General features: G+C 37.5%; 1 protein-coding gene across 5 annotated transcripts in view; it reads left to right on the top strand.

Annotated features, from left to right (window-relative positions):
* Positions 1–20,287, top strand: part of Csnk1a1 (casein kinase 1 alpha 1) — a 36,021-nt gene that overhangs the window by 1,504 nt on the left and 14,230 nt on the right. For 3 of the 5 annotated variants that reach the window (XR_005973364.1, XM_041641337.1, XM_041641336.1), the window contains exons 3-7: positions 11,054–11,180; positions 12,156–12,254; positions 14,633–14,716; positions 18,022–18,161; positions 19,944–20,022. Coding sequence is in view for 3 of the 5 variants with exons in the window: in XM_041641337.1 (XP_041497271.1) it covers positions 11,054–11,180; positions 12,156–12,254; positions 14,633–14,716; positions 18,022–18,161; positions 19,944–20,022 (529 nt within the window). In the remaining 2 variants the exon portion in view is untranslated. The remainder of the gene's footprint in view (positions 1–11,053; positions 11,181–12,155; positions 12,255–14,632; positions 14,717–18,021; positions 18,162–19,943; positions 20,023–20,287) is intronic. The other 2 variants (XR_005973365.1, XM_041641338.1) reach the window with 1 other exon arrangement.

The raw sequence follows: 20,287 nt of genomic DNA, 5'->3' as shown, positions 1-20,287 counted from the left end.
AATTATGCTGACCTAAAATTCTTAATATCCCTGCCAATGTGTTCGTTAGTTTTTGCTTTTGTGAATGGTAATGTCTGAAATATTTCGGTTCTTAAAAACTTTATGGGGCTATGGCAAAGGCAGTTCAGAACAGCACCAACTGTTGAAATCTGGTCAGCTTTATGAAAGAAAGCTTCACTTAGTAGCAGTTTGAGTAGCTTCAACCTGTTGAGTTATTTTGTCTGTAACATTTAAGGAAAATTTGGGGGGTGACTGGTAAATAGAAATAATGATAAAAACTGCTCTTTCGAGTATTTAATTTTATTAATGTTATTTTTAAAATTAAACCTCACTGTTTCCAGCAGTGGTCAAAGATAACATTTACAGAAAAAGTCATAGTTGAGGATTAAGTGGACTGCTACATGATGTTTTCTCTCCTCTTCCCTGTTCTCTGCCTAGTGTGGGTTAAATAGACCAGCCTGGGCCTTGAACGCAGAGATCTGCCTGCCTCTTCCCAAATACGGGGAATAAAGGAGTACACTGTCATACCCAGCTTCTTTTTCCTAAATCCTGAATTGAGTGATGAATTACCTTCAATCTAAATAACAATACATTTAAAGGACAGACATTTTAATATAGACGCTGTGTGAGAAATACTCCACTGGTCATTTGTAAGTGAGCTCTTTCAAAGAAAATTCCAGATTTATTGCAAAGATTAAAGTGAAATTGGAGGAGGTTTGAGTTTTTGAATGGTTTTTGGTCCCTGAAATACAATATGATGGGAGGAAATAGGGCCCTTGACCTCCACTGATTTGCTTCCATTACTATTGTTTTTCCTGTTTGTTTTTTGTTTTTTTTTAACAAGTAGAATCAGTTTGTGTCAGGTTATTTGTGTTTGGCTCATTTCACATATTGGTCATGCTTTTAGGATAACCCTGTGCTGGGAAGTTCATAAATTTAAAAATTCATCACTGCATTTTCAATGCAAAACCAATGCTAATGTGTTCTTTAGTCAGGTAGCCTTAAAGACCATCATTAAGGGCAATGAGTAGTTTACTAAATAAGCAGATGAATAAATCAACAGGGGAACAGACTAGTAGGTGCCCATTATACAATGGTGAATGCAGAGAGAGTTATGGCCTTTGTAAGCTTTCTGTGGGTGGGGCTAAATAGATTAACCTGGCTTTTAAATAAGGCTTCCTGGGAAAGGAGATGATTTCAGGAAGCAAGCTTGGTGGACTGGTTGGGGAGGGCATCCAAGAATAGAGTGGCTTCTGGGAGTGGTTCCTAAGACAGAATGTAATTAGGGAGGGGTGGGGAAAGTGTACACTTGTTAGCAATGGGAGAACAGGTACATAGAAACACAGTGTGTTGTAGTTTTTCCTTTTTATTTTGAAATGGATCTCACTGTATATTTCTGGCTGGTATCAAGAACTCAAGATTCTACTGTCATTCCTTCTAATGCTGGCCACTATGACAGGCTATTTTGTTGGTTTTAAACAAAAGTATAAAAGGACACTTTTTGCACCAAAAGATAAAGATTTCCAAAGTACTTTTTTTGTGCTAACATTTTCCCATTCTTGTATATTTGTCAGCATTTCTGTGTCACTTATGCATAGAATGTTTAAAATATTTACTTGGAAAATATTCAGGCAAGTTGGCTGGCTAGTTTTAGGTAACTAGAATAATGTTTTGTCCATTAGTTAATAGTAATTTAAAAGCTCAAATTTTTACCTATCGTACACATCCCCGTTTCATACTTAAGAGTTTATATACACACAATACTGTTTATAAGATTAGCTTTAAGATATTCTGGTATATCTTAAAAGACAGGATCAAAATTACTGGGCCTCCACAGGTGGGTGGCTTCCCTCTTCCTGTGTAGTTTGAGGGTCTTACAGCCGCCTAGAAAGAGATATAACCAAGAGTGAAGTATGTCATCTGGTTGTATGGTGTAAAAAGAAACTTAATCCTTTTGGCTTCCAGGACATCTGGAAGCTCACCTAGAATTACCATGGCCTTTACATTCCTTTTCTACGTGCAGCTCTGAATTGAATTAACTCTGCAAAGGAAAAACAATTTATATAAACTAGAGCTCTTTAGCGGAACAATTAGATTGAATGCTTGAGTACTTGAACCTAGGGTGATCTACAGGTTTTTGTTTTTTGTTTTGTTTTGTTTTTGTTTTTTCGAGACAGGGTTTCTCTGGCTTTTGGAGCCTGTCCTGGAACTAGCTCTGTAGAACAGGCTGGTCTCGAACTCACAGAGATCCGCCTGCCTCTGCTTCCCAAGTGCTGGGATTAAAGGCGTGCGCCACCATCGCCAGTTGCTTTTTTTTTTTAAACCTCTTTGAGGTTCATCAACTTTCCGTCTCTACAGTTGAAAAAGAATGTGACTAATGTTTAAGTTTTGTTGGGGTTGGAAGAATGTTCAATAGAAATGTTGGGGAAGGCCAGAGAGCTGGACAGTTCAGTTTCCACTACCCATCAGGGGTTTTCCATAACTGCCTCTAACTCCAGCTCAGGGAATCTGGTGCCCTCTTTGTTGTCTAGGCATTTGCACTCCTATATGACATACATTCACACAGATCTACACCCCCCACCCCCCCAGAAGAAATGTTTGGGAAATTTATTCTGCTGGGAAAAGAACTCATTGCCACCTGCTTTTTAGGACAGAACTTTTGGTGTGAACAGGATTCTTCTCTACTTAAAGTCTTTTGCTTAGTTATTCTTCGACCTTTCAGGTTTGGACTTTTAAGGCCTGTATCCAGATGATAGTTGCAAAGCATTCCCCCCTCCCCCAGAGTTTGGTACTTATGTCCAAGTCTTATATTTACGTGGTATTTTATGAAACAGTACCTCACAAAATGTACACATCTGTCTCTGGCAACTTTTAGATTAACTATAGAAAAACATACAATGGTAAGAAGGTAGTTGGGTATGGGGAAATGTTCTTGCCTCCTATGTTTGATCCCCTCCCTTTTTCAAGACAGGGTTTCTCTGTAGCTTAGGAGCTTGTCCTCAAACTCACTCAAGACCAGACTGGCCTTGAGCTTTCAGAGATCCGCCTGCCTCTGCCTCCAGAGTGCTGGGACTAAAGGCGTGCACCACCACCATTTTAGAAAGTATTTACAAAGTATTAGTTAATCCTTTTCACAGCTGAAGTCTTTGTGAGTAAAGTTGAGATGTTGTAAAAGGAAACTGTTGCGTTAGCTTCCTTCAGAGTGTAACTAAATTTACCAATGTTCTAGAAATGCTTTGTATTGTGCATTTATGGGATAGTAGACGGTGTTTTTGAGCTGAACAAAATCTGAGGGATGAATAAGGAACATTTACTCATAAGTTAAACCTTGGGTCTCTGAAGAGTCTTCTCTGGCTCCTAGTTGTCCCGAGGGCCATGATCACCTTGATGTCAAGGTCATACCCGGCCTGCTCAAACTCACCACACCTTTCTAGTTGATACTAAGAAAGCCATATTTTCGCTTCATTCACTATCCACAATTCTCCTGTCTCCTCCATCCACATAGTGTTTAGCAAAAAAACAAAAATTGGCTTCGAGGTGAAGAGTCGTTGATGAAACACATGCTTAACATATGGGAGACTAAATTAAGTACAAGCATCCCAAAGAACAATATAGCTAGGCTTGGTGGCTCATACCAATAATCTAAGCACTTGAACATTAGCTGAGGCCAGCCTGGGTAACAGCAGACCTGTCTGGAAAGAAAAAAAAAGAAATCTAGAATTTGTTGTAACTAAAATGAATTTGAATCTTTGAGACTCACCGTGTGGTGTGGAAATCACTATATACTAGGCTGGCCTTGAACTCATATCCTTCTGCCTCTTGAGTGGTGGGATTAAAGGTGTTCCCCCACCGCTGCCTACTATTGAATCTTTAAAACGGGTTATTAAGTAGGTTACATGAATATGTTTTCATAGTTTCCAGTGAATGAATGTATACTTAAAGTGATGTTCCCTGCTTACTGTTTTGTTTATAATGCAACCTCAGTGGCTCCTAATAGTTGTGACCGCCAGTGTTAGCTAGTTGTAAACTGATTTGTGGTTTAATGGAATTTTTGAAATCTTAGGTATAATTTATATAGTGAAATGTCCAAATGCTAATGTGTGGCTGGATTAGTTTTGACAAATGTACTTTTTTACTGAGATGAAAGAATTAACATATGCATATTACTTAATTTGTGACAATGTTTTTTGTGGTAGTTGTGTGTCATTTCTTCTAAATTTAATGAAAGACTGTTCAAAACAAAGTAATAGCAAAGCCTTCGGGTTGGTAGATACCCTGTAGAAGTTACCTAACAGCATAGTTGATGTAGTTAGGACAGCTGCTGGTTGACATCTCTAGCTTGTTTTCTCCCATGGAGGACCCAGAATATCGCCATTCCCTAGTCTTATGACTAGTGAGAATGAGATGTGTTGTGGCTGGTTTTTAAGGTTTTTCTTGGCTGCCTTGGAACTCGCTTTGTAGACCAGGCTGGCCACAAACTCGAGATCTGTCTGCCTCTGCCTCCCAAGTGCTGGAATTAAAGGCATGCAACAAATTTTAGATTTGTTTCTAAATTTTTGTTGTGGCTGTTTTAATAAGGACTTTGAAAGTACTGTACGTAAAGGATTGGTTGAAGAGTGTTTCTAAAGAAAATGGAAAAGGCAAAAACCAAACTGTATCTGAACCTAGAATTCCATAATTTTTTAATGTTAGCTGCTTTTCAGATAAAAGATTTTGTTAGACCAAATAGTTTTATCTTGTTTTTGATACAGAATTTCATGTAGTCCTGGCTGGCAAAACCTGGCTTCTGCCTGGCAGCTAACTTGAAAGGCCATGGCCACTCCTGGCTTCCAAATGGGTTCCAGCTTTTACGTGTTTTATATAAGTTGATAGGATTATGATAAAAGATACTGCTTCTCACCTTTGATGTATACCATACAGTGATTTGTTTTGAGGTGTAATTCCTTTTTATTTATAGGATTGATAAGCACTGTTGAAATAGGGAATGTGATGCTGGAGAGATGGCTCAGTGGTTAAGAGCACTCACTGGCTGCTTTTCCAGAGGTCTTGAATTCAGTTCCCAACAATCACAGTGGCTCGCAGCCATCTATAATGAGATCTGGTGCCCTCTTCTGGCCTGTAGGCACACATGGAAGGAATGTTGTATACATAGTAAATAAATATTTAAAAGAAAAGAAATAAGGGAATAGTTGATAAACTTCACTGTGGCTGCATATTTTTCCTTTTATGTGCAAGAAGTTAAAAGAACCAGGCATGGTAGCACATGCTTGTAATTTAAATACTTGGAAGGTTGGGACAGGAGGTTCAAAGACAACCTGAGCTATATGAAAGGCCCCCCCAATTGCTGATTAGTTAAGACTGACTTTTGTAAAAAAAAAAAAAAAATCTGAATTATATTCCCAGCACATATGTTGTTGGCTGATAACTCACTCTAGCTCCAGGGAGTGCAACCCTCCTCTGTGGTCCCTAGCACTCACTACATCCATGAACATAATGGAGAAGTAAATAAAAGGAAGAACAAGAGTCAAACAGTATCCAGGCATTATATACTCATCTCTTTTAATTATTATAACAATCCTGTAAGTTGGAAGTTTCATATGAAAATAACACCTGGTATATGACAGATATTTAAGGCCTTCTAGGGTGATTCTGGTGTCAAAATACAGGATCAACCCTACTATACTATGTAGGGTTTTAATAGCTGCTGCCTCTCTGCTCAGCTAATTTATCCACATGTTTTCTGGACCTGTATCTCTCAGTCTCTCATAATGGCTCATTCCTTTAATCTCAGCACCTGGGAGGCTGTGGCAGGTGGATCTCTGGGTTTGAGGCTAGCCTGATCTTCAGAACCAGTTCCAGGACAAACAGCTACACAGAGAAACTCCGTCTCACAAAATCAATGGATTCTTTAAATTTATGTGCTCACAAGATGTAGTATTAGGCAGTGAAGTGCTAGAAACTACACTGTAACCTCATGCAACCAAATCGTTTGGAGGGGCTTGGGGGAAAGTATCTAAAACATGTAAAAAACACAAACACTTTTGTGCATTCCTACAGTGCTGTGAGGGAAAGAACTAGGTCTTAATAGGTTCTTAGCATGGTTTGTGACTATAAAGGTACTTACTCTGCCTTCATTGTATGTGTTAACTTTTTAATCCAGCTGTAGAAATAAATCTTAGAAGTATTTGTGTATAGAGTTAAGTTCTTGAGTTTCTTAATGGTCTTCGGTTCCAATATGTATTAGACTAAGACAGGACGAAAGCTAATTGCTGATTTATTTACAAAGTAAAATGTAGCTGTGCTCTTTTTGCTTTGAATACAGTTAGAAAGAATCCATTGTCTCACTGAAATTTAGTTTTCTAGAGCCAGGTGTGGTGGCACGCACATGTAATACCAGAACTCCAGGCCATATGTAGTGAGACCTTTTCTTTAAAACTTATAGGTTCTTTAACTTAATCCCAAGGTTTTACTACTATGTTGGGCATTTTAATTTTCTAGGCTAACACGAAGAGTGTTTGCTGCTTTCAGTATTAGTGTAGTGCATGCTTTTATTTTTGTTTTTGGAGACGGGGCCCACACTGGTCTCAAACTCACAGAAATCCACCTGCCTCTGCTTCCCGAGTGCTGAGATTAAAGGTGTGCGCCATCGCTACCTGTTTTTTTTTCTTTAAGAAAATGTCGACAGTGGATGAAGTAGAGGTAGTATAAATTAGCCCCATGTTTGTGTTGTATTTAAATGTAGAAGAAAAACGTTTACAGGAGAACTTCTAAGATGGTGTCTTGTCAGCTCTTATCTGAAATTGAAAAACTTGAGTAGTTATATTACAAGTGTCTCATACATTGTGCTTGGTAAAAATGTTGGAAGAACCTGGAGTGGGGTGCATGCTTTTATATGAATGTCTCTCCATTTTATGTTCTTCACATTCACTGAGAACAAGGATCATGTAGTATAGGGTATTGAACTCACAGAACTTTCCTAGTTCTGGAATTAAAGGTGTGTGCTACCATGCCAGTCTTCTCTTTTCTGTTCTTTTTATGCCTTTTAGTATTTAATTGATTGGATTGTTTGTGTGGGATCTGTTGACACTGGATTTAAATTGTTCCTGACACCAAGTTCCACTTAGTGAAATCAGTGTTCCAGTTAAATGACTATTAACTGCTATTCAATCTCTAGTGACTGAAACTGTCTTGGTTAACGTAACACACTTGAACTTATAAGCGTACTTACATCACTAATTTATAATAAATTATAGATAATAAAAGGCTTTTTCCTGTATGAGTGCTTACTGTGTACGAAGTTTAAAATAGGCACACTTCAAAATTTGTGGGTTTTTTTTTTTTTGAACTTGTGTCACGAGCCAGGCAAGTGGTACCAGTAAGTTTGTCTTCCTCTGAAAACAAAGAGAACAGTGTCTAGATCTCAAACTGAAATTGAACATAAGGGCACAAAGTAAGAGGATAATGTGTAAGACTACCAGAAAAGCCCTCAGCTACTTTCATCTAATAAGTTAGGGGTTTCTATTTCTATTTCTATTACAAAGCGCCGCGACCAGTAAACCCTTTGGGGAGGAAGGGGTTTATTTTATTTACAGTTCCATAGCACAGTTGAGGGAAGTCAGTGTAGGAACTTAGAGGCAGAATCTGATGCAGAGACCGTTGAGGAATGCTGTCTTGCTCAGGCTGCTTTATTGTAGCTAGGACCACCAGCTGGGTTGTACTGGGCCTTCTTACATTAAGAAACTGTGCCCCAGGCTTGCCCACAAGCCAGTCTAGTGGGGACATTTTACAAGTGAGGTTCCTTTTTCCTTATGACTCTAGCTTGTGTAAAATAAACAAAAACAACAAAAAACACTAGCTAGCACAGTCAGATTCAAGGATAAACCCTGTTAAAGTTGTTTGAATCTAGTGAAGTAAGTAAGCCTTTCCTCAGATCTTTACCACGTGGACTGGAGAGATAGCTCAAGAGTACATGTTGCTCTTTCAGGGGATCAGAATTCAGTATTATGCAAGGTAGGGTGTTTGCTTGGCTTCTGGGAGTCCCAGGGTTTGACCTACAGCACCAAGAAAGTGATTATTAATCACTTTTGATTGGTGTGCAGAGGATTGCTAGATTTTCCACTTCCCAATGAAGATGTGTATTTTTTTTGCTTTGTTTTGAATACTTGCTTGAATTTTCTTGATGTTCAGTTGTCTACATTCTGTCCCATAGTAGCACTTAGCAATATTTAAAGTAATGACAAAAACTGGCAAAAAAAATTCAGTCATTGTCATTTTTGACAAACGACAAACTAAATAGTATGGTTAGAATCTATTATTCCAGCCAAGAAACAAAAATGGGAAAAGTAGCCGGTATAAAATGGGTTTTCAGTGAATTAACCTGTGAAGAAAATGAGGTAGCAGTGTGTATACCAACCACACTGGTTACTTAGTTTATTGTAATCTTTCGTCCTTTCACCAGACTCTCTAACTATGCTTTAATGATCACCTTATTTCTAAAGTTTGGATCCTTGAAATGTTTGCTTTCTTAAACATGTGTTTCTTATTTGGCATTCTTGTTGCATAGTAAACAGATGATCATGAAAGAAGATATTACTTGATTGTCTTGTTAGCGACTATAAACGTCAGATTAATAACTGCAGTAGCTTGAGTGGTGTACAGACTTTATGCTGATAGTCACAACTAATGAGAATTTGAGGGTACAATAGACACATTACGCCCAGAAGAAAATGTTTCACAGCACTCTGCCCTTCTACCCTTTCCTCCATTCTTTTGGAATGCTCCCCAAGCCTTGCAGAGCAGGATATAGAAATCCCAGTTAAGGCTTGCCTTTCAACAGTTCTGTTATCTCAGTGCTTTGACTGTTAGAAGTTTCTATAGTAAGCACATAATCTACTGCCTAAAGAATCCTCTAACCACAGCTGACAGCAGCGCTGGTGAGTGGACATAAACAAAAATATTTAGAAGGCATTAGATAGGCACAGAGTCTCCAGTTAGCAATATACGTGGAAGCTTCCCCACTAGGTAGGGCCCGTGCCTTCCCAAGCCACAGACTTTTACCCAAGCTTACAGTACCAGATGTGAATTCTTTACTGTGGAGTTAACTTCAAATCTAGACAGGAATAATTAGCCCCTTAACAGAACTGCCACTGCTGGATCTCATTTTCATACAAGTGTATACTATATGTTTAATGCTCTCTTACTTAGATTAACTAAGGTACCTGAATGTGGACTCTTGTTAGTAAAGGTCAGAAGTTAGAGCCAGCCGATTTGAGGTTTTATCTATATTTCTCTTGAATGTCACTTTTGGAATCTCCTGCAGTTCTGATGGATGGCATTAAAGGGATAATAGCATTGAGTATCTGGACCACTAGTTAAGCAACTTTTTTTAAAAAAAGGAAAGAAAAGATTCCAGCTGGACAGCTGTAGTGCACACCTTTAATCTCAGTCAGAAGGTGGATCTTCAAGGACAGCCAGGGCTACAAAGAGAAACCTTATCTCCAAAACAGGACAAATATATATATATAGTAAACTATATTTTCTAGGAAAATGTTCATGTTCTTTTGTTAATACTGATGTTTTAAAACCAATGCTATTGCTGGGCAGTGGTAGTGCATGCCTTTCTTTAATCCCAGCACTTGGGAGGCAGAGGTAGGTGGATCTCTGAGCTCGAGGCCAGCCTGGTCTACAAGAGCTAGTTTCAGGGGGCTGGAGAGATGGCTCAGCCATTAAGAGCATTGCGTGCTCTTCTAAAGGACCCGAGTTCGATTCCCAGCAACCACATGGTGGCTCACAACCATCTGTAAAGAGATCTGGTGTCCTCTTCTAGCCTGCGGGCATATATGCAAACAGAATATTGTATCCACAATAAATAAATATTTTTTTAAAAAAAGAGCTAGTTTCAGGACAGGCTCCGAAGCCACAGAGAAACCCTGTCTTGAAAAACCAAAAAAAAAAAAAAAAAAGCTATTTATCAGTAAAACAACATAATAGAGCAAAATTGTAGAGAAGAAATAGCATTAAAACACTTAAGTAGTTTCCTAGAGATTTGGTCTTTTGAGACTGGCTCTCAACTCACCCTATAGTTTAGGCTGACCTTAAGCTTTGCCTCAGGCTCCTGAACACTAAGGTTATAGGCTTGGCCAACATTCTGATGTTTTACCTTTAACACAGATTTAAAAAAAAAAAAAAAGCCTCTTCCCTCCTTTTGAGTTTTTTTAATACATATTTCCAAATATGGTAACTTCTTGGCTTTAGCTTCTATTGGTGTTAACAAAGAAACTAAGCCAGTTTAGGCTTTTAAGTAATTTACTCCAGTTTTAGTTGTTCTGGAAACAGACTTGCTGTATATAACCAGGTTGGCCTCATATTGTTTGGGAAGAATTTTATAGACATCAAAATGTGAAAAAATTTATGGTGATTATTTCTAGTCCTCACAAGAAAAGTTAATATTTTGAGTTATTGAGGAAAATTTTTATATATGTACAGTATAACATAGTTAAAGTAATTTTTCTCTAACAGATAAATAGAATCGTGTGTCTATGCTATTTTTGAAGAACTAAACTAAGCAAAACGTGATTCCTTTTCAAAGAAGGACAAATAATTGAAGGGGAGTTTGATGTGGAGGGAGTTGGGAGGTAATGACATGACAAGAGGCCTTTCTGAGGTGTGGTACAGCTGGTGGAGTCAGTTCTTCCATTACAAAGTTAGTCCAAGGTCAGGACATGATGCAGATGGCTTAAAATTGCTATGATGGTGAGAGTAGTTAGGAAGTGGCCGTGTGGGAGGGAAAGGGTCTTGTTACTCTTGAGCAGTATATTTAACCACTGGATTTGTCTTGTAAATAGTGCAAAGGTTCCCTTTTTAAAAAATGTAAATTTCCTTGTTGGAGCCAGAATCTCCCTAGCTAACTATGACTTAAAATTTAGCAACTCTTAATGTCCCAAGCTCTGAAATTATAGGTGTGTGCTTCCATGCCTAAGGAATACGTTGTAATCTTAGAAGTATTAAGTGATAATGTTTTTGCATTGACTCTCCCATTTCTTGTTTTTATTAGGTGGTATGGACAAGAAAAAGACTATAACGTGCTAGTCATGGATCTTCTGGGGCCCAGCCTTGAAGATCTCTTCAATTTCTGTTCAAGAAGGTTCACTATGAAGACTGTACTTATGTTAGCTGACCAGGTGTGTGAACTTTGACAGAAATAAAAAAACTGCAAAGTTATTTGTATAATGGTCAGCATTTCACAGACCACATTGTTGTAAGCCCATGTGTCACTATTTCTCTTAAAAAAATTATAAAAGGATTGTTTGTTGTCTTACAGTAGTGTAGGATATTTGTTCAGGTGTGCTTTAGAAATGTGTTCCTCAGGCAATAGACTATTACTTGCAGCATTCTGTATTTTTACTGTACGTGGTAGCACAGACTCTTAGAGTCCCAGCATTCAGGAGACTGAAGAGGGGTTTTGGATTCAGGGCCATCCTGGGTATTATATAAGATCCTACTCAGATGAACAAAGAGCTTAATTTTTTATTTGTTTTTTTAAAATAAAGTACCAGAGTAACTAAAGATGAAGCTTTAGCCAAACTAATGCTTGAAGTAATAAAAGTCTGAAGCATGAATAATAGCATTGAAGCAGCACTAGGGCATTTTAGAAATGCCTAAGTTTGCCTTGTTTTGTGGCCCAACCTGGCTTCAAATTCCCTAGGTTTACCACTGAGAAAAATAGAGTAGAATAGTCCTTTCTAGGAACTGAAAGTCAAAAAGAGAAAGAAAATATCTAGTCGAGGTTCTGTGGTATCATTAGCAAAAAATTGCTAAGGACTATAAGGCTTTCTTGCAATATAGCAATTATTCTTTTTTACTATGTAGAACAGGCTGGTCTTGAACCCATAGAGATCCACTTGCCTTTGCCTCCTGAGTGCTGGGCTTTTAAAGGTGAGTATCACCACATTCAGCAGCCCGTTTAAAATCATTACAAACTAACAGAACAAGTCAAACACCACAAAAGTTTAGGCCTTGGTAGCCAGCATGCTTGAAATAAGGGGCTTTGTTCTTTTTGTTTTTCTAGTGCTGTCATTAATTGAAAGACTGGAGTACTTGAGAAATTGAGTTGCTGCTTTTGTCACTTAACTGTTTTTATCCCTTTTCTTTTTCAGATGATCAGTAGGATTGAATATGTGCACACAAAGAATTTTATACACAGAGACATTAAACCAGATAACTTCCTAATGGGTATTGGGCGTCACTGTAATAAGGTTAGTTAACTGCTCTTGGCATGAAAGAACAAAGAGTAAAATATTGATATGAATTACTTTGATAAATTTTTGAATCTTTAAAAAGCCATAGTAATTGTATTTGCTGTAATCTGCTTAAGAGATTGTGCTAGAAGGATAATCAGCTAACTCTATTAACTTAGTGACTTGAAATATATATAGTCTCTCCAACTTAGCCCACTGAGGTTAGCTTATTTATGTGAAAATATGAAATTCCAAGGGCTTTAATCATCTGTACTTAACTTGGACAATTGTATCTAGTTTTCATTCACTTAAATAGTGAAAACGTTTACCTTTAATCCTTCTTGAGTGGTATAAATCAGATTCTAACTTTATAGACTTTATAAAGTAGTGTGGGTTTGTAATATACGTGCTTGTGCCAGTATGGCAACCATTGACCCATCTGTCACTATGGCGTTAATCCTTGCTGGCTGAGCATGGTTGATACTGAGAATTCTTTAGTCCTTGGATTGGAGTATTTAAAAGAATAACTTTTGAGCCTGCTTCAAAAGTAGCTTACACTTTATTAATTGGGTTCCCAGTTGGGTGAGTTCTCCACCCTCCATGCTGTTACAGGAAAATAGTGACGAGTGATTGAATATTCATATAGCTAAATGAGTGCTTATTGGGGATTTCTGACAATGGGTTCTGTATACGGGGTGATTAGGTTGTAGTGACGCATGATTGCAGTTAGAAACTAATGATATTGAACTTTTGTCTGCAATGCTTAGTTTTATTGAGTGAATTGCTTTCTTTATTCATTCAATGTTGAGCTCGGGCAGACAGGCAGCATTGGCAATGCACGAAGCATGTTCCAATCGGATGATCTCAGAAATTCTCAACTTCAGGACAACTGTGGGGAGGGAGGGGGCTTTTTTTGTTTTTGTTTTTCTTTTCTTTTTCTTTTTGTTCTTTTGTGGTTTTTTTGGAAGGAAACTTCCCATTTGTTAACCAGTTAGGGAATGTGGTGTTTTAGGTCCAGCTGTAAATGTTTACCTTTGTTTGCCTGTATGAATGCCAACTTGGAGCCATTATATTAGAACTGGTGTTGCTTGTTAATGTTGGTCTGACCAAGTTTTAGATTAGATTTTTCACTGAACTTCAATATATTGAAGGGTTTACAGCCATGTAATTTGTCTTGCATTCCCAGATTTCATTTAAAGAAATGTGGCTTCTCTCTTTGAAGCAGCCAGGTTCTTAGTTATAAATTCTAAAACCTGGTAATGGGTTAGAAGAAAAATTTGGCCTTATATTTTTCTCCTACAGTTTTGGCAGTTTGACTCTTCTTTTAGCCATTTCCCGGCCCTCTCCTTCCTGTTTTCTTACCCTAAACACCCATTACCCCTATGTGGTCCCTGTCCTGCATAGTGACAGAGCAGTAAGTACATGGTTTTTGCCTTCACTTTAAACAGTGGCCTAGGTAGTAACACTTCACGCTCTTCCTCTCCCCCCTTATGAATAGTTGTCTTAATCACATACATGTCTTGGATTCCATGTTCCTTTTTTAGAATCTGTGTACTCCGTACAGTTAGTCAAATGATTTTTGTGGCACTGCTTATCTGGAGCTGTTTTCAGAGAGATTATTGGAGAGAAGTGTAGTCTTTTATATAAGATTCAAATGTAAATGTTTCTCTTGAACACTTTAGTGTTTTGTTTCTGTAGCTTTTTGTTTGTTTGTTTTTGGTTTTGTTTTTTTTTTTGTTTTTGTTTTTGGTGTTTTCTGTACTGTAGTTTGAAATTGCCCATTGTGTAAGACTGGTTCCTTCAGTCAGCTTGTACCAGTAGTTTATACCCACGGGGGATCAGGTTTGATGGGGTGGGAGCAGCTTCCGAGTTTGGCTTTTGAAGTTAAAATTTCTTACTTGAAAATTGTTCTGAATTTGATATTTAGGAGTAGCCACTCCAATCTTAGTGAATTTGCTCATCTCGTCCAGTAATCGGCCCTGCATGCTTTTAAAAATAAATTTTAAGGTGACTAAATGCCTTCTACCTCTTCCTTACTGAAGATTTTTCCCCCATTCATTCTTTTTTGGGGGAAGGGCAGAATGTGATAAAGATTGCAGATCCAAATTCCCCATTTTTTATTTAAAAATGAAAACGCCAAATGTCACCATTGCTCTCCCTGTTTCAGGCAGTGACACAGTCCTAGTGGCATTAAAAACATAAGTATTCTAGAATTCATGTTGTTGAGCTCATGATTTTTATTTGGAAACTGAGAAGCTACAGTGCTTGGTGGAAGAAGGATGGCATTTGGCTACCCTGTTCTTTCTCTAATGCCTCGGTGTTGCCTGTCTGCGCCGGCCATTGTTGCAATGTACGCAATACTGTTTGATGCACTGCCACCTCTATTGTCTGTTCAGTGTTTAGAATCTCCAGTGGGGAAGAGGAAAAGAAGCATGACTGTTAGTCCTTCTCAGGACCCATCTTTCTCAGGATTAAACCAGGTCTGAAACTGTCTCCTATTCCAACCTCAACCCCAAAGTCATGTGCTTTTCTTTCTTATTGTTTCGTTTGAATTACTTTTATTTAATTCTGGAAAATATAGATCTTGCTCAAGCACCTCTTACGTTGGCATTATTCAGACATACTTGGCAAACATGTAACATTACTAAGATATTTTTGTGGCTTTTGCTTAAAACTTTAAAAAGCTTAGAGAAAACTTAAATGAAAATAAGATTGTCTTTGTTTTAGATTGACAGCATTGATATGAGGAAATGCTGTTAGTTTAGTATTGGAACCTTTACTTTAAAAATAGACGAGATAGACTAGCTTTAAAAATGTGTTTGGAGTTGGAGAGCTTACTCCACAGTTAAGTCTCATGTGCTATATTGACTGCTCTGCTGTACTTTTCTCTCCTTCCTTAAGAGCCTCAGGTAAGTAGAAGTCAGAGTTCACATCTAGGATTTCTCAGTGGTTGCTTAAAGAGGATTATACACTCTAGACTAGAAGACAGTGTATTTATAACAGAATAGTGAGAGTTGAAGGAAAAAACAAACTACCTGAATGTATAACCCGATTTAGATTTGGGCAGGCTAAACCACCCAGTAATTTAATCACATTTTCTTTTACTTTTCTAGAAATTGTAGCTGTGCCCTCCATGTGAATTTGTTTTTGGTTTTATTTTGAGGCCTGGTCTCTAGCCCTACGTTGGCCTGAAACTTGATAAGTAGATCAGGTTGCTCTCAAACTCAGAGTCATCCTACCTCTGCCTCCAATTAAAGGTGTATGCCATCAAGCTTGATCCAATGAGTTTTTATAGACAAAGGAACATTTACTTTAGGATGGGAATTTTGGTGCTTCTGGAACCCACAAGTCTATAATTTGATACCACGTACCTTGAGAAGACAATATTGGCATAAATAACCAAAATTGAAGAAATAAGCAATCTGGCTTAATCGCCTAAATTACCTTTCATTTATTTTCTGCACTGCCTCTGCTTTGGTTTTGCATTTTGTTGTTTTCAGTACTCTCCAGGGGGCAAGCTCCTCCTGCACAAAGGTTTTCAAGTACTCAAGAGTTACTTTATCCCAGAAAAGAAATGCCAACCATTGGACTGAGTGTGGTGGCATATGTCTGTAATTTGGTAGGAGGAGGAGGATCACAGCAAATTCAAGGCCAGGACTAGTTACACAGGGAGTTCCAGGTAACCCAGGCATACTGAGACCTTCTCTAAAAATAATTCCAAACAGAGCTTACTGCTATGGCTAAATCTTGGTGGAGTAAGAGTGCATAAGTTAAATTGGTCGTTAGAGGAAGAAACTTTAAAAACTTAATAGCCTCAGTTTTACCCATTCATCTGTATATTTTGCTTACATTTTGTAGCATAACAGCTTGATAATCTAAAATGCTTTACTATTCTGTTTATATTATACGAGCTAGTTAGGTTGCAAATAATTAATGCAAGTTCTCAGAAAGGTAGTTTGTCCCAGTCATGAAAATTGCCCGAGTCTCTGCAGATGCAACCCTTCTGCTTAACTGGCACTGACTTTCCTTGTTTGGTTCTTTTTCTTTCTGTAGTTTGTTTAAAGATTGGAGCATTTGAGGAGTTAGTATTTTGCTTGGGTTTTTTGGTTTTGTTTTTTAATACTGTTTCCTCATTTTTGAGTACTGAGCTTCTTGAAACTTTGGTTGTTTACACAGAATCCACTAATTGAGTTGTGAATGGGGATTTAGCTTTGAGTAGCAGCTGCCAGATATAATCCACATTAGCACACTTCCCCTTCTCTTTGAAGAACTGAAGGGAGTAATCCAATTCCATGACCTAGGAATTGTTTTCAGTGCCTTCACACTTAATATTCTCTGTTGTTTTTTTGTTTTCAGTGTTATTCTGCAGAACTATGTGCTTGTTTACTGATAACTGGTTTTCATATTAAGAGCAATGTGCAGTGTGAGCTAAATGCATTAAAATACTTTCCTGTATTTCTAAACAACTTGATTGCTAGAGAGTTTAATATTAGAGTTACAGGGCTTTTGTTGTCCACCTATATTATCACTAGTAATTTGGTTTTTATAGTAAACCAGATGAAAGTATAGGCATAATAGCTGGCAGAAGCAGGGTTTTTGTTTGTTGAAACAGGCTTTTTTTTTTTTTTTTAATGTATCCCTGGCTAGCCTGGAACCTTCCTTGTAGACCAGGCTGGCCTTGAAAGAAGAGATCTGCCTGCCTTTGTCTTCCAAATGCTGGGATTAAAGGCATGTGCCACCAGGCCTCACTGATCTTAACATGAATAGATGATTTGTTTACTTGTAACATGAATTTTAAAAGATTACCATAGCAGTTTTCTAAAACATCAGATTCTGTATTGGTGAAAGAGACCAATATAATGGTTTAACAAAAATAATAAAATGTGGGTGTAATTAGAAGAGACACAGTAGTCTCATTGCACACAGATATGTCAAGCTTGATAATGATGATAGGATTTTAGTATATTATGGCAAGTAGGGTTTTTTTGTATAAAAGTTAGTTTCAGATACATTGGTAAAAGAATGAATTTTGTTGCCTTTCATCAAAAAATAAGTTTTCCTTTTTAAAAATTCAGTTTTGTAGATCAAATTTGAATTACTTAGAAAAAAATGTGCTGTTTTTCCTCCCTGGCTACCATATAGATTATATACAAGTAAACATTTTCTCCTAAAATGCGACTGTGGCTTTGGGTTAACTCGTTTAAACAGATGATTTGAAAGCCACTTTAATTTAAATGCTGTACTTTTATTCGGGTGAACATACTATACTTTTTAGATATCTTACGAAACAATGTAGTGCGTGCTCTTGTTTTTTATTATCTTAAAAATGGTTTATTTTTATCAGACTTCGAGGATTATGTCCTTTAAATAAATAGCCTTTTATTAGCATACTGAAGAGTGACCTCTGAGAGAAAAGAGTCCAGAAAGCTTGTACATAAAAATTTTGGAACATGCTTTTTTTTTTACCCATTAAAAACGGGCTTTCAAATTTCATGTGGTTAAACAACGTTCTTGACAACTCTGCCTTGGGACATGTGTGTGTACGCATATATACACACACACATACTCACTGTGTGAAGACAGGCTGCTATGTGTATAAGAACTGGGCACGTCAAGTTACATAAATAAGGATAATGGTTGGGGGTTACTTGTGAAGAATAGTAAAGTCTTACTGGGCTGTTAAATCTATTATCTGTTCATTTTATATTTCATTTTGATATTTGGATATACTTGTTTAATAAAAAAAAGGCTAGAGGCCTAATTTCTCTTTGTTTTTCTTTTAAAGTTATTCCTTATTGATTTTGGTTTGGCCAAAAAGTACAGAGACAACAGGACAAGGCAACACATACCATACAGAGAAGATAAAAATCTGACTGGCACTGCCCGATACGCTAGCATCAATGCACATCTGGGTATTGAACAGAGGTGAGTCTATCAAATCCATCGTGGGAACAAGCAGTTGATGGCTTTTCTTAAGTTTGTATTAAAGTTTTTCAGTGTCTTAAGGATGCTTCTTGGCTGAGGATTAAGAAATTGCTTATTGTTGTACCTTTTGCTTTTAACTAGTGCAGAAAAGCCAGCTAAATTAATGGCACCTTTTATTTTCTTTCTTGAAAGTTGTCTCTGGGCTAGAGAGTTAAATGTCTAGTATGGTGACACATGCCTGCCGTCTTAACTGTAGGAGACTGAAGCAGGATGACTGTTAAGAATTCAAGGCCAGGACAAACAAGTGGGTGTTTGCCTTAAAGAATCATGAATAAATAAATAATAATATATAAATATAACAATATTAAAAAAAAGAATTCAAGGCCATTCTTGATTATATGACGGGTACTAGCTAAGCAGGGTCCACATTGTGAGACCTTATCTAAAAAAAAAAAATGAAAAAACAAAAGCCTGTTAAACATGGAAGTTGGAAACATAATTAGTATTGACATCTGCGGTTTCACATATACCTACTTTTTTAAGTACTGATCTTCAGCGTTGTGTATTTTAGTGTTATGATTTGTGCTTATCACTGGAGTTGGCAGTGTGAACCTGGGAGAATGGAGCCTAAAAATGGGGTAGACTAAATTTTCATGCAGTAGCTAGCTTTATACAGAGGCATCGGACAATTGATACTCTGAGGTTTAAGATAAGTCACATAAGTATCCAGTCACAGCGACACAAACCGCACAAGCGGCACATGGCAAAAATGTTTTTCCATGGAGGCATATAAACAAACAATAGCCAGTTGTGATGAATAATCTGAATAAACTCCTGTCCCCTACCCAGGAGGGGTGGGGAGGGATGACAAAAGTGCATTCCAAGAACAGTTCCATGTCTTTGAAGAAAACTGAGATTGCAGTACTCCTGTTTACTTAAAAACACTTGAATTCTCCTTACATGACTCCATTCTTCTACCGTATTCCAATAACTTGAGTTCCAAGGGGTGGGGATGATCCATGGGTCACTTTCACAAGGAAAGTACTGTAACAGTACTGAGCTTTGTGGCTCATGCCTGTAATCCCAGCGCTTTGGTAGTCTGACAGGATTAGGTCTAAGTTTGAAGTCAATCTCAGGACAAATAAAAATTTGTAATAAACCAAAAATGTGATTGGTAGACCATGATCTGTCTTCCTGTTTTTGTTTTGTGGTGGTGGTGTTTTTGAGTTCCTTTTAATTTTTGGTTAGTGTTTCCTCACTAACAGAAACAACGCAAAAAGTGCTGTCTTTGGGTTGAAATGTGGGAAGAGAAGTAGTAAATTTCTGAATACTCTGAGATGTACAGGGATTGATTACATTCACTTTGTGGATCTTAAAATATTACCTATCCAAATAGCCCAGGAAAGGGTATTTCCTGTCACTGGATTTATTTCTCTTGGCGCATGTGCATTAAGTGTGTATACACCTGTGAGCTTAGCTTTTTTTTGTTTCAGCATCTGTAGAAGATCTTTAGGAGTTAAACTTTAAGATATCTCATACTACTTGTTTTTCATTAGTCATTAGCTTTTAGAGAGTTAGCTAGCTATATTTTTGTTCTTTAAATTCTCTGACAACCTTGTGTAATTAACCAGTCCATTTTGGATTTTAATACTCTAATTACCTAATTTTGTAAGACACTCAGTAGTCTTTATTGTCATTTGTGAACATTGTTTCTTATATGTACAGAACTTAGTTTTTATATTTTTCACTATCTGGTTCATAAAATAACATTCTCTTTTCTAGTCGCCGAGATGACATGGAATCTTTAGGATATGTTTTGATGTATTTTAATAGAACCAGTCTGCCCTGGCAAGGGCTAAAGGTAAATCAGACTCAAATTACTGGGGATTGTTTTTGTGTATCTTTTCTGAAGGAAAAATATGAGACAGGTGATCCCAGAACTTGGGGAGTGGTATTGGGCCCAGAAGATTAAGAGCAACCTTAGACGGCATTCATAAGTAAAGAACCAACCCTTCCATCTCAGGGGAAGGACCGTTGAAAGGGGAGAGTAAAAAGAAAGTAAATACTGTGGAAGTGTCCTTTAAAGTGTTTTCCAGATCTGAGTTTCAGCCAAAGTTAATTTGCTG

The sequence above is a fragment of the Microtus oregoni genome, unplaced genomic scaffold (genome assembly GCF_018167655.1).
Source record: "Microtus oregoni isolate MIOR12 unplaced genomic scaffold, Mior012 000069F_ref0000032, whole genome shotgun sequence".
NCBI classification, from domain to species: domain Eukaryota; kingdom Metazoa; phylum Chordata; class Mammalia; order Rodentia; family Cricetidae; genus Microtus; species Microtus oregoni.
The sequence above is the reverse complement of the archived record's forward strand: the minus strand, read 5'-3'. Positions and strand labels throughout refer to the sequence as shown.